General features: G+C 38.7%; 1 protein-coding gene across 2 annotated transcripts; it reads left to right on the top strand.

Annotated features, from left to right (window-relative positions):
* Positions 1 to 1,814: 1,814 nt before the first annotated feature.
* On the top strand, positions 1,815 to 12,110 carry LOC111670192 (uncharacterized). 2 transcript variants are annotated; one of them, XM_087179440.1, is made up of 5 exons: positions 1,815 to 1,971; positions 3,387 to 3,540; positions 3,928 to 4,058; positions 8,761 to 9,015; positions 9,846 to 12,110. In XM_087179440.1, the coding sequence occupies exons 1-5, from the start codon at positions 1,905 to 1,907 to the stop codon at positions 10,013 to 10,015; spliced, it is 777 nt and encodes a 258-aa protein (XP_087035566.1). In that variant the 5' UTR covers positions 1,815 to 1,904; the 3' UTR covers positions 10,016 to 12,110. The 2 variants fall into 2 exon arrangements, with proteins under 2 accessions (XP_087035566.1, XP_023282580.1); XM_023426812.2 differs by having other exon boundaries at positions 3,916 to 4,058.
* Positions 12,111 to 13,382: the final 1,272 nt, after the last annotated feature.

The following is a 13,382-nucleotide window of genomic DNA, read 5'->3' as shown; positions in this document are numbered from 1 at the left end:
AATTAAATTTTGAATACATCTAAATCTTCAAAGTAACTAAAGCTTTAAATGTGGTGGAGTAAAATGTATATAATATTTAACTCTCAAATGATGTAGAGTAGAAATAGCATGCATATACAACATAAAAGTAGCCTACTCAAGTCAAATACCTTAAATCTGTTCTGTACAGGAGGGTCCTGTACAGTTGGGGTTCACAAGATCTTCTTCAATTGTCATATGTCCAACTTTTATCACAATCTAGTGTCTTTGAATGGATCTATCTACATGAATTCTTACTTTAGATGAGGACTTGAAAAGATTACTTGATGCCCTGGAGTAGAGATCTTCTGCACACTTGTGACCTCTGGTGTTGAAAAGGAGACATCGACCCTGAACAGGTTCTTGAACATAGATGTATACATGTGTGTTGAGTGACTGTATGTTAAGTCTGCTGGATAGATGAGAAAACATAATCTATGTATATGTGTGTGTGTTTGCATGGGTAATTGCTGAAGACCATTTGAAAACTAATTATAAAGGAGGTATCCACTTGAGGCACAGTGTTGATTTCCAACCTGTGTGTCTCAAACATTTTAGTCAAATTTGAAATTATATTCAGAATGCATTAACACTTACATATAAATATCGGATACAAAAAAATTTAACTTCACTAAGTATAACCGAACAGCACCACTCACTCCTGACCAAAATGACCTCAATTCACAGGCAATAGGCAAATATAAGCAAAGCTTATATTTAGCAACTGTAGCAAACAAACACATAAATAACAGATCAATAAACTTGGCTTCCTAATTGAAAAAAATGCTAAATTGTCTTCTCAAAGAAAGGAGCAAATAACTTAGTCTGCATAATTGATTTATAAAATCAATTTCTGTGACATCTGAATGTGTTTATGGAGTCTTGTGTCCTGCAGACCTTGGCACAAAGTTACTTCCTTTGCATGGACAGCCATGGTGTTTTGCTGCCCTCTACAGATCTCTTTAAGCATTGGCACTGTTTGCTGTAAGAGTTTACCTGTAGCTTGATGAGGCATGTTGTAGTTTGTTTTAATATACCAGAATAGCCTTCTCAGACTGAAAACAGCAACCAATCCAGATACAGATAAATTTAACATACTACGAAATCTTATAATGTATAGACTTGATTATTTAACTTTTTTTTTCTTTTTAAAAAATCTTTTCAGGTTTTTTTTTTTTTAATCCAAACTCGAGTGTCTTACTTTTATGTGGCAGGGGTGCAAGACCAGGAGAGGAAGCAGGAATAGAATAAGAGATGATGAGTGGAGTGAGAAGGGAGTGAAAAGCTAAAGTTAAGAGCAGAGAGGAGGAAAACATGTAATAAAGAACCAGGAAGAGAGGAGTGGAGAACGGGTGAGAAGAGGACTGAAGAAGTCTGGATTTGATGAGTGAAGAAGAGAGTAGAAATGGAGGAATGAAAGAGATAGGGAGGAAAAGAATGAAGGAGAGAAAAGGAAATGAGATGTGAAAACTTGTGGAGAAAGTAGGTGAGGAGCAAGAGGGACAAGTATGGAGGTAGATTTTTCTAAATATTAGTGTCTACAGATAGTGTAGACGAACTTTGCAGCTATGGTTGCCCGATCCGTGTGTCAAGATAGTCTTGCCCTCCCATTACAGCGTCCCCTTCGGTGGTAAGGATTAGGACAAGGGTCATAAGGGTACAACGTTAGGGTTAGGGGAAAAACATAAAAACGGCGTAACAGACCCCGCCATAACACCGGAAACTCGATTTGCTCTACGCATGTGCGAAAATGCTCGCGCATGCGTGACGCAAATCGGGTAATGACAGCAGCGGACCATCCGAACATATCAGACCAGACTTCCTTTTACTAGCAGTCGGAGTATATTCCCATTTTCTGCCCTGAATCCGGGAATCTCGAGGTAGCCATGGCGTCCGGCCTGTGCAGTGTTGTTGTCTTGGTTTTATGTGTGGCTCTGGCCCCTTCTGTATCTGGTGAGTTTGATTTTGAAACTGTAAACTGGCCTATTCACATCGTTTCTCACATTCTTTTAGGCGTTGTTTTGTGAACCGCGTATTTTAACAGTTAGCTCGGGTCGACATGTAGGGTTAGATACAAACCGGGCTAAACTCAGGGCGATGTCAGTGACGTTAGGTCGGCCACTGAGAGCCGGGTTATTATTATTTTAACATTACTTTGTCTCAACAGACTAATGGGAAATCAACTGAATCCGGTCTCTTTATTTGTAGTATTTGTTGGTCAACATTGGTCGAGAAAGTAAACACCAAAATACACACTGACCAATTTAACGTTTAGGGAGTCAGCTGACTACCCACCCTACCCAGTGCTTGGGTATTTAATGTCTATTCTTGTAGCTTTAGTCCACTATACTCTGATCATTTTAAATAAAAATAAGGCTGTCTTAAGAATTTCCATTTAAAAATCCGTTGTCTATACAGTATAATGTAGCCATGAAATAAACACTGCCCTCATGAAAGGTATAATGTTCAAATGTTATTTAAATCGTAATTAGTGTTGACTTGTATGGTATTGTATTGAGAGGTGTCTCTGTTATGTACTCCACCTTCGTTGATATAAATGTGGTTGGACAGAACACGAGCACGCAACATAATTCAACAGCACCTCAAACTACAGCCCCCGAAATAACCATAAAGCTGAATCAGCACCTCTCTAAACGTGTCTAAAACATTACATTACAACATTACAACAACATTATAATCTTCACGAATGTAGCTTAGATTTTTTTTAAAATTGATTTTAGATAGGTGTACCATATAAACTGGCGACTGAGTGTATATAAGGGTGAACAAAGTGACCTCTCTGTATAATGCAATGCAGTTAAACGGCACCACTAACTACAAATTACTGCAAATTACCATAAAGGTGAACCAACGCTTCTCTAAAACAGTTTCAACAAAGACATATGTATGATTTAGTTATTTTGTGGGTGTTGAGCTGAGTATAAATGCACATTATAACTGAACAGAGCCCAGCAACATATTTGTCTTTTTTTTTTTGTCCAAACAACAGTCCAAAACTCCAAGATATTCAGGTCATTAACATATATTATTAAGAAAAGCAGCAAATCCTCACATTGGAGGAGATGGAAGTAAAGAATATTTAGCATTTTTGCTTGAAAAATTATTGAAACAATTAGTCAATTTTAAAACTAATTTTCTATCCATCAACAAATCCGTTAATTGTTTCAGCTTTATTAGAGTGTCTTAGACAAGATAATATATTCCAGAATTACCAGTGATGCCTTTTTTGTAAGTGGGTTCAGGGATATGTGTGCGCTACTCCTATTTTACCTGTCTCTGAATTAAATCACTTTTCATGTTTCACTTTTCCTGCCTGTCTCTGCTTTTTTATCTCTGCTCTGTTACAGCAGAGGACAATTACTGTAAGTCCTACACAGATATAACCAACACCTACATTTCATCGCAATATTGCTTCCCGAGATATTGCTGTGGTTCCTGCCAGAACAGATACTGCTGTGAAAGAAAATACCTGGAGCTTACTGAGGATGAGCAAGATGATTGGTATTCTCTTCTGTTTTACTCTGTACTAGTTGAGGAGTTGCCTCTTACTTCAGTTCACATTGTTGTGTGTGTTCTCTCTCCTTTTTCCCGTGTAATCACAGTAGAGATGTGGTTGCAGCCCATTATTCACAAAACTTAGAGTAAAGAAACAGGAAGTAGTGTCTTCCTGTGCACGACCACCAGCATGAAGCAACAGTGTGAACCAGCTAAAACTTGCAACAAAAGACTTTCACTTACGGATTCATAAAATACCAGCTTTTGTAGCTTATGTGCCTGATGTAGGATTGACATCATTCAGCTGTTATATTATTCTATACACACGAATGGCAACATAAATATTTTTAATTAATTCATTTTGTCTTTGTTTTCCTTTAGTACTTTTTCTAGTACTTACCATCATATCAACCCCTTGCCCATCGTCCTGAGTATAAGTTTTCTTGTCGTCATCGTGCTCATCTTCATCTGCTGCTGTGTCTGTCCCTGCTGCTGCCTGTACAAGGCGTGCTGCAAGCCACGACGTAAGTACCCCTTCATAAACAATTTTGCTGACTGTGGCTGTTGATGATGCTTTTAGATTTAGAACTGGCAGCTCTTTGGCCAAGAGTTCAGCTACCTTGAAATTTACAATAGCCAATGTTTCAGAAGCTCAGAATGGTTAGTGGTCTGATTTTTTTTTTTTTTTTTTGGTACATAGGTCTACACAAACATTTTTGTATCAGTTAGGCACTGATGCCTCATTTTGTTTGGAATTTTTCTCAATAGTCTTACTGTTTAGTAGCCATATTGTAAACACCAGAAATCCCCTCAAATTTCCACTTATGATGAAACGTATTCCACTTCTGTAGAGGGATTTAAGAAAGATGTAATTTTGGTGCAGTCCAATGTTGCTGCTAAAGTAACTACCGGGTTACAAAAAAGATCTTGAAGGGGTAGTTCAGCTTTTTTAATAATAAGGTGGCATGAGTTACTTATCATTCATGGGGTTATGAGAAATGACAATATAAACCAGAAGATGATATAAATGTTGTCTACCGTTATAGATTTTATCATACAGTTGATACTGTATCTATCCTTTCACTATCTCCGGTTGTATTGTTTACCAAAGTTTAGCCAAATCCTGTTAAGTCTACATCCTGGATCTACCTAATCAGCAAGTTAACACAAATAGGAGCAGGTGTTTAAGCTAAAAATAAACTTATATAGAAGATGTATAGGGGAAATGTAAGGAAGTAACTTGATCTGAAAGGCATCTAATTTACTGGAATACCACAAAACAAACATCTATTTATTTCATCCAGTTTTCCGATTGATTTACCAGAACGTCACTATTAAAAGATATACCTTGATATCACAATATAAAATTACAGATGCTAGAAGATTTTATCACTATTGTCACCTCCTGACTCATAGAGATATGATCCACAGACACACGTTCAGTCGTTTGGATGGAGATATCCTCATTAGCTGGTGCTTTGTCAGACAAAGAGTGACAAATGACCCAGGTACCAAAACATAATTATGTAAACAGGTAGTTAATAGCTAAAGCAGTAAGTCATATATTGACAGCTTGTAGCCATGTGCTGCTGCCTCTGCAACATGTCGCTGCTCATGTGCAGGTTTCCTGCACACAAGCAACATGTTTTTGAGTTGCTGTCTGGCTGTTGAGACCTTCTCTACCTACATATGCATGTACTGTCTGATTGTTTTCCTCTGTTTAAAAGAAGTCAAACTCTTGGTTTCCAGTGTGTTGGAGTGTTTGTCTGTCTAGTTTGCAAAGCAGAACATGAGGGGACTCATCATTTCAGGACTGTTGGCCCACCCACCGCATGACTTTCATTACTGCAGTTGCTTGGTCTTAATAACAACGCAGACTACAGGAAATGGAGTACAAATGAGCTAATGCTTCCAAAATCACAATGATATGCAAAGGATACGTGGCACTGATATCAGTTACAAAGAAGTACTTCATTCATTTAAGTTCAGCGCGGTGAAATTCTTCATTTGATATTTGTGTTTGTCATCATTTGATATGCTGTGCAAAGTTTCACTTGGCTTTTGTGGTGAGCAGTGTATCCCACAGGTTAATGTTGCAGTGTAGTCGTCAGAGAGGGTTGTTGTTTGAATTCAGACCAAACTTGAATGCTTTTTTCTGCTGTGTTACGAGTCAGGGCCTGTATATTTGCAATGCTATGAGTAAGAGCATAGATATGATTGAATAAATGTTCTGTAAATGTAAACGCCAGCTTTACGATGCTTAAAAAGCAGGGTTTATGGGTCTTTAAAGTTCTGATCAGATTGTCTTTATTAAAGGATAGTCTGGTGATAGTCTGTATTTTGTCAACAAATCCCATGAAAAGACCAAAACCAGCAATGAATTGATCCTACTAAAAATTGTTGCCTGTGTTGCCAGACACATAACACATTAATAAACAACATTCACAGAGTGACATGTTCTTTTGTTACAATGAACATGGGTTCTGTAGTTTATTTTGAAATGATCCCACATACACTGTCCTTCTGTCATAAATACTCACTAGTGCACCAAACCACGTCTGAAAATAGTCCCCCAAAAATTTACAATTTACTCCTGTTTAAAAACAATTTCCTTAAAACTACAGTGCCCAGCTATTTGAAGAAATTATTTGACTTTTTTAAAAATAGAAATATACATGTCTTACCAGTTTGTTTGTTTTTTGAAAGGATTATATCTACAGTAAAGGCCAGTGGGCTTGTGGCTGAATGCCACAGACAGGGTGGGGAAGTTGGAAAGTTTTGAGAGGAGAACTAACACATTGTTGGCTTTAGTCTTTTCATGGAATTTGTTGTCACTATCCCTATCCTTTAAATGATAATACAACTTATATTAATCTGTAAGTACTATATACGGCTATATTTACATCTCTTAAATTACAGTAACACCCATCTTTATATAGTTTTCATTAGAATCATCATTAGAATCATCGTAAACAGTTTTAGAGGTGTAAACATGAGCTGTGGTGTGCTTGTCTGCTGTCTCTGACATGGGTACTTCAGACAGTCTCTATTTTAATTTTCCACCAGAATTTTGGTTAGTGTCCTTGTTGTCCTATGTGGAGGTGTTTAGGTGTGGCGTCTGAGCAGCAGACATTAAGCTTTAACTGCTTCTTGGCTGTGACCACTCCTGCTTTAGAACAGCTATCGTGTTCCCACAAGACTCTTTCGTTTTTGAGACAAGACGTCAGAATCAGACAGGTTAGTTGAACATCTCCAGGAAGTGGGCTTAGTTTTATGACGTTAGAAACACTCACATGGTTTGCAACCAGGCTTCTGCCTTTCACAGTTTCATCTACATCACATGCTGATCTAGAGTTCAAGTCTTCATTTTGTCTCGGTCTACCAAATTTCTTTCACTACTAAGAGGTTGAGTAATGAACTAAGACAGTGACCCTCATGCGTGAACATTTTTAGTATCCTAAACCTCACTACTTTCTGTGAGGTGTCAGAGTAGGAGTCCAAGTCAGATTCACCAAACCCCCTTAACTGGACAAAGTTTTTGTAGATCGCGTGTTTCAACCTGATGAATGTCACCCGCTCATGAGGGGTTGTCATCATTTACATAACCAGTGTCCTTTAAATTCCCATAGGAGTCGACCCGTTCCATCCCCTGTGTTTCTGTCACAAAAATATTACCAAAGAGTAAAAAGAAGTACTTCACACTGCGGAGCTCCAAGTCCTGCTTTCGGAAATCAGGAGACAAAAACATGACAAGTTTAGCAATTTCCTTGGAGGTGTTAGATTACCCAAAACAGTAAGAAACTATTAGTACTCTTATCCACGACATGTCATCAGATCAGTGGCATACTGTAACAGAGATAAAGAGATCGCACTTCATATGAAATACAAATAACAAATATTATAGGCAGGTTCAATAGAGGATGACATTGCACAACATGTTAATTTGATGAACAGAATATAAATTTTGCATCAAGTCTGTCTAAGTTATGTTTTATTTTAGTTAATATTGGAATCATATTTAAAGTCCAAATTCAGTCAGATTAAGGCGCTATGATTTCAGGTCAAATGAGCGTGTTTTCCTCCTTTGAAGAAAGGCAGACTGTCCGTACAGGATTAGTACGACAGGTCTGGACTACTTGTGAATTTCACTTGTATCTAAAAGAAAATACGAGAGAGAGAAAATTACAGATTCTCTTAGATCGCTCGTACAAGCCACTTTAGATTGAATCTGTGGCGGGTCTTGAATGGGATCCCCTGTGCTTGGTCAAGACCAGCATGTTGGAAGGAAAAACACAGACAGATGCAAATATGTATTGGGCTGAGTGTTTGATATTGTCAGTCTAGTTGATGACTCTTTGACCACTCGCAGTAAGTATACCATGTGATATTTCCATGCCTTTTTCTGAGCTCTTTGTAATCAGTGACAGACAGCCTCTGTCCACTGCTCTCTCCGTTACAACAGGGTAGATTTCGTTGCAGTTTATGTCTCTTTAGTCCTTCTTGCCCTTAACCCATTATTCCTGCTGCCAGATTTCTATTCACAGTTATTAAACTAGATAGCACTTATGTTCACCCTTTGATTCACTTCTTTAAATGATTCTCTTAAAAATTCCCCACAGTGGAAAAAAGCACTCGAGTTGTGTGAGTGTGTGAGTGTTTGTGTTGGCACTCAAGCACGTACATTGTTGGTAATAATACCCACTCTTGCACTTCCTGTCAGTTTGGTTCTTTCAGCCCACTTGCGCAGGTTGTGCCAATGCGTAGACTAGGCTCTGGCAGAGAGCAGCAGTAGGCAAAATCACAAGCAAGAATTTGGATTCCCTGACTCGGGCTGATGCATGTTGGGATCACATCCAGGAATGCAAGAGCTCCACCTCGTGTGACTCATTGTTTCCATGACAACCACAGTAGGGAAAACTTAAGATCTTCCCACGTCATTTACAGGAAGTGGTCATGATGCCTCCCCCACTCCCACAATGGTGGTGGAGTGACATGCCCACACACGCGCACACACGCACACGCACACATCTGTCTTCCCTCAGGTTTTTTTTGCCGTCTTTCAATTTCAGTTTCCCCGTAAGGGTGAGGGCTTGGTTCTGTATTTATCTACATTTGTGTCAATTAATAAGTAACATGCTCTCCCTAACAGTGGTGGTAAAAAAAAGCCTAGCTAGTCCATATTAAATGTATTTCTCATCTCTTTCTGTGTTGTGTTTTTGGCTTCAGCTGTGGTAGCAACAACCACCCACACAACAGTGGTCACCACTTCTCCTCAGCCGTACCCCCAGCAGTCGACTTCAATGCCCAGTCAGCCTCATTCCTACCAGGGGGCCCAGTATTCGCCCTACCAGCCCATACCAATGCAGCCAGGATATGGAACCCAGCCCATGCCTCAGGGCTACGGAGCTCAGCCCATGCCCACGATGCCTTACTCGGGACAACTGTTCACACCAGGACCACCTCCAACATATCAGGAAGCCAGTGAGTGTTACAAAGGGTGAAAATATTACAGGTGTCATGGGGATAAAAGCTTGTTGTCCAATCAAGGACAACTTGACCACCAGTATTAATATTGAGAGCAAAAACGTGGTTAAAAACACAAAAATAAAAAGTAGCCATTGAAAATGAGAATGAAGGTGAACATTTTTCATCAAGCAAACGGGCAAATCGAGCAAAATGGACAAATGAATTAATATCTGTTTTAATGCAAAGTCTTCTTCAACCTGAATGCATCTGTGGAATTACACATTGAAACTCTTGATTGGTAAAATGTGTTGTCCTCCACCCAAAACAACTCTTCTTCAGAGGGTGATTTAGCTGCTAGGCTAACGGGCAGAATCTTACATTCTGGAACACAATGTCTCCGTCTATAATATTATCTATTATAATCGTTTATATATAAGAGCTGTCTGTGTACTTCATACACGACTTTAAGAGGGCTGTGTTTCTCACACAGAGCTGTGGGGAACTGACAGGGATGAAAGTCTTTTAGGAGTAACATTATCATTACACAAAGTTGATGATTGCATAGTGTTATTTTAGAAACACACAGCATGCCATAGAAAAGCACCCTTTAACATAAGGTAATGACACATTACAGTGAAAATACAATTTGGGAGCTTCAAAATGGCTGCAATCGGAAGCGGAGGTGGTATAACTGCTGCCGGTATACACTTGTGTCATGTCCGGATTTTGTGAAATAGTAAATGATCCATTTATGGTTACTCTGCTTGACAAAACTGAAGTTGTGGTTACTGTCTAAGCATTTTCAACCCTTTCATCCTCTTACCATGTTTTCTTTCTGTGTCCAGCCGGTCCCGCCTACCCTCCCAAACAGATGCCTTACAGCCAGGCTGCGTTCAGCCCCGGCCAGCCAGCGTACCCTATACAGCCTCCCGTCCAGCCACAGCCCAACGCTCCGCCCGCACACACAGACTACCATAACCAGCCTGCATTCAACCCAGATTATGTTGCACCATAGACTGGATAATGAACCACAGTGCCACACTCTCAGCCACTTTAAACATGCTGCAGAACTGGAAATGTGTGATCTGAATCAATATGAGAGTTCTTCCTGTGCGTCTTGATTCATGTGTTTCAGTGGTTAAACATGGAAATTTAACTACACATATGTAGTTGTTGAAGTGCTGTTGAAGAGTTACCACGTGAAAAATGTTGATACCTCTTGACTCGTATTGCATGGACTTATACAAGAGGTGAGATTACTTTTTGTTTTTATATTTCTTAATGGCTCCATCATAGTCATCTTGGTGAATTAACCATAAAACCACTGAGTCGGATTTTAAAGAGTAGATAAAGTGATTGTCATCAGGCTACTGAACATGCCTCAACATCTCCCTCCTAGTCCTTGTCTATACAGTGCACTGGCTGAACCTGCTTGACCTCTTTAATTCACCATCTGCAATGATTGTCGTCTTACTCAGTGGTCAAATTTTGGAGGAGTTGTCAGTGTCCGTGGCCATAATTTAATTGCTCACTTTCCAGTTTACTTCAGACCAGTAAAGTGCTTCGAACTTTGTTTTTCATGTACTTTCCCAGGAAAGCGTGTAATGCTTCATGTGTTATACATCTTAATTGGGGTAAAATCAAGTCCAAAATATGTATTACTTCTCACTGGAGGCTTTATGATTGTCAGTTGACTACCGATATTCAGAGGGTATTAGGGTCTTCTTTTAACCCCCCAGCAAAAGGGAACATTCATAATTTCAATTCAACAAAGTAAGCCTGGTGGCACACAGGGAAAGTTCACTTGTTCATTTGTTGTTTTATGTTTTTTTTTCTTTTCTTTTTTTTATTCATTGTTTTCATTTGCCCATCTTACAGCTGTGCAGGTGTTACTGAGCTAAAATGCATCGGCAGCTTTGAATCAATAACCAAAGGAGATTCATTACTTTTATTGCAACCAAACATTCACATATTCTGCAATTAACACAAATGTTATACTTAAATGCAAGAAACAATTGTGCCTTCTTAGCCATATGACTTTTATGAAAGAACAGTGTGCATGTCATTTAGAGCACTTTAAAACCTTATTATGTCTTTATTCTTGAGTCTCTTTGTTTCTTATATTTTTGTGCTAGTTACACTTAACTGTTCTCACAAAGGCTTAGATTTAGCCAAACGTTCCACAATATTTTTCAGTGTGCCGTGTTCAACATTACTGCCATCAAACTATGTAGCCTCACTTCTCTATTTCTTATACAGTACTGTGTTATTTTGCTGTGATATTTTCTCTTGTCATTGCCATCACCATTGCCTTTATTAGATAATAAGGATTTTGGAAAAATAATCTTAAGGTTTTTTTTTTTTTTGTATCTAAAAGCTAAAGTAATAAGCCTTGTCATGTTTGTTTTCTTTGGTTAGTGACTTTTCAGCAAAGACATCGCTTCCTCTTTCTACTAACTGAAATTACTTGAAAATAGTTTTACTAAAGTGACCTTTTCCTTGTAGATAGTCACAGCTCATGTGATAGACTGATCTTTTGAGTCACCCTGTTGCCTGATTTCTGAACTTCCTTTGCGATTTTGGTTGTGGTCAAAGAAAATAGTATCTAACATATTGCATTATATGCGAGTATCACGGGTGCTGATTTAAGAATGACTTCCAGCCACATCTATGCTGTGGCTTATTTTACCCTCTTGACATATGAGAGACCACACGCCAGCTAATGAAAGGGGGCCAATGACGGCTAACCACTTGCAGTTTGCAAAATAGTTTATCTGTGAGGAGGGGTTTTGTGCATGGGTTTCCTACATCAACCAATCAGTTTCTGTATTTCATGGCAGGCATGCCTTATGACTCAGATCTGTCTTTATAAATGTGTTCTGCCTCTGATTTTAGTCTTCTGGCCAGTGTTGATTCTTCAAGGTGACTTAAGTTGGAGTGTTTTTATTTGTGTGTGTGGATTATAGCCATTCATGTTCCATCTGTTTCTCGGCCAAGAATAGTTGTCATTGATGCTTGTATGACAATATATGTACATGACTTTTATTTTGTTAAAAACCCTCCACTTGTCCTTTAGAGTTCAATAAAATATATATTTTTGCTTTCCCCAACTGGTTATTGAATTTGCAGCAAAATGGTAAATTAGTGAATACAGTAAAAAAGCACCGAAGAAATACAAGTTAGTTGAAGGAGGGAATATAATTATTCAGAGTAATTCCATGAATTACAGGTCTAATCAACAAATAATTTCCCAAATGTTTTCTAGAAAAAAAGTAAGGTACTATATAATTTGGTTTTAATTCTGGAGAAATTAGAGACAGTGTCCAGTTGGTATGTTTAGATTTAATTCTTCCAAATAATTGCTAGTGTAACTAAGAGAGGCTTTTTGTAAGAGCAGAACATATGTGAAGAATAAAGCTGATAAATGGAACTATATTACAAGTGCTAACATGCACAAGGGACAGATCACAGGACAGTGGGTGGAAGCAGATAAAAATACTAATTCAAAGTCAATTTGGGTGGAGTCACATGAATGTATTGCATCCACATGCTGTATTGCTCAACTGAACAGGAAGAACATTTAACAATGCCAGACATGCCTGTGGCTTGAGTTTCTATATGAGTTGTTTTCAGTTTCATCCTTTATTACCAGTGGTGTAGGAAGTTTTAAGATCCTTTTAAGTAAAAAACACAATGTTTCAAGCAAAAGTTTTGTGTTGTATTGTATATTCAAAATGCACGTAAAGTATAAAGGTATTCAGACAAGGCAGACAAATGTGCATCGTATGCGTTACGCAATTAACTTCAGTTACATCCCCAGTCTACAGGAAGCCATTTGGCAGGAGAGACTAAAATCAGTTATGAGGGGAGGATTCTGAGGCCCGATGATCCCAGGACTCTTGGCGTCTTTCCAAATATCCCACCTCCACTGACTGACTTCATTATGTAGTCCGACATCATTAGAGGCCTTGGTTATGAACAGCTAAAATTAAGTGTACATTGTATATACATTTTCTGCAAACAAATCTGAAGGTAGTAACTGATGGTGTGGCCCCGGTCAGTGTTTCTGAAATGGTAAATTACAGGTATTCCTGCTCATCTGAAGTACATGCTCATCCAAAATGTACAAGGACACGTGGGGTAACTTGCTTATGCACGTGGCTTCCGTCATGCCTCAACATTTGTTTTCAGTGTCTCTTTTGGCATTTCCCTACATCCTGTGCACCATTGAGGCACACCCAAACCGTGGATGCACAGTATAAACTTTAAGACAACTTCACTGAGTAAATCAACTCCAAATGCAACTAAATCAAATACACAGCCATGTTTGTAACCTTCGGACCTCCTCTATCCTCTCCACCGTGAGACCGAGATTTCTGTGG

Source organism: Seriola lalandi, unplaced genomic scaffold (genome assembly GCF_002814215.2).
Source record: "Seriola lalandi dorsalis isolate HSWRI2012SDOR001 ecotype SW California unplaced genomic scaffold, Sedor1 jcf7180002054840, whole genome shotgun sequence".
Taxonomy (NCBI): domain Eukaryota; kingdom Metazoa; phylum Chordata; class Actinopteri; order Carangiformes; family Carangidae; genus Seriola; species Seriola lalandi.
This window is presented reverse-complemented; position numbering and strand designations above follow the sequence as displayed.

Bases quoted from the DNA above. Each gene is read 5' to 3' on its own strand.
- LOC111670192 (XM_023426812.2), top strand. From the start codon at position 1,905: ATGGCGTCCGGCCTGTGCAGTGTTGTTGTCTTGGTTTTATGTGTGGCT. The intron at 3,541-3,915 runs GTATTCTCTTCT...GTTTTCCTTTAG, and splicing joins GAGGATGAGCAAGATGATTG to TACTTTTTCTAGTACTTACC. The intron at 9,016-9,845 runs GTGAGTGTTACA...TTCTGTGTCCAG, and splicing joins TCCAACATATCAGGAAGCCA to CCGGTCCCGCCTACCCTCCC.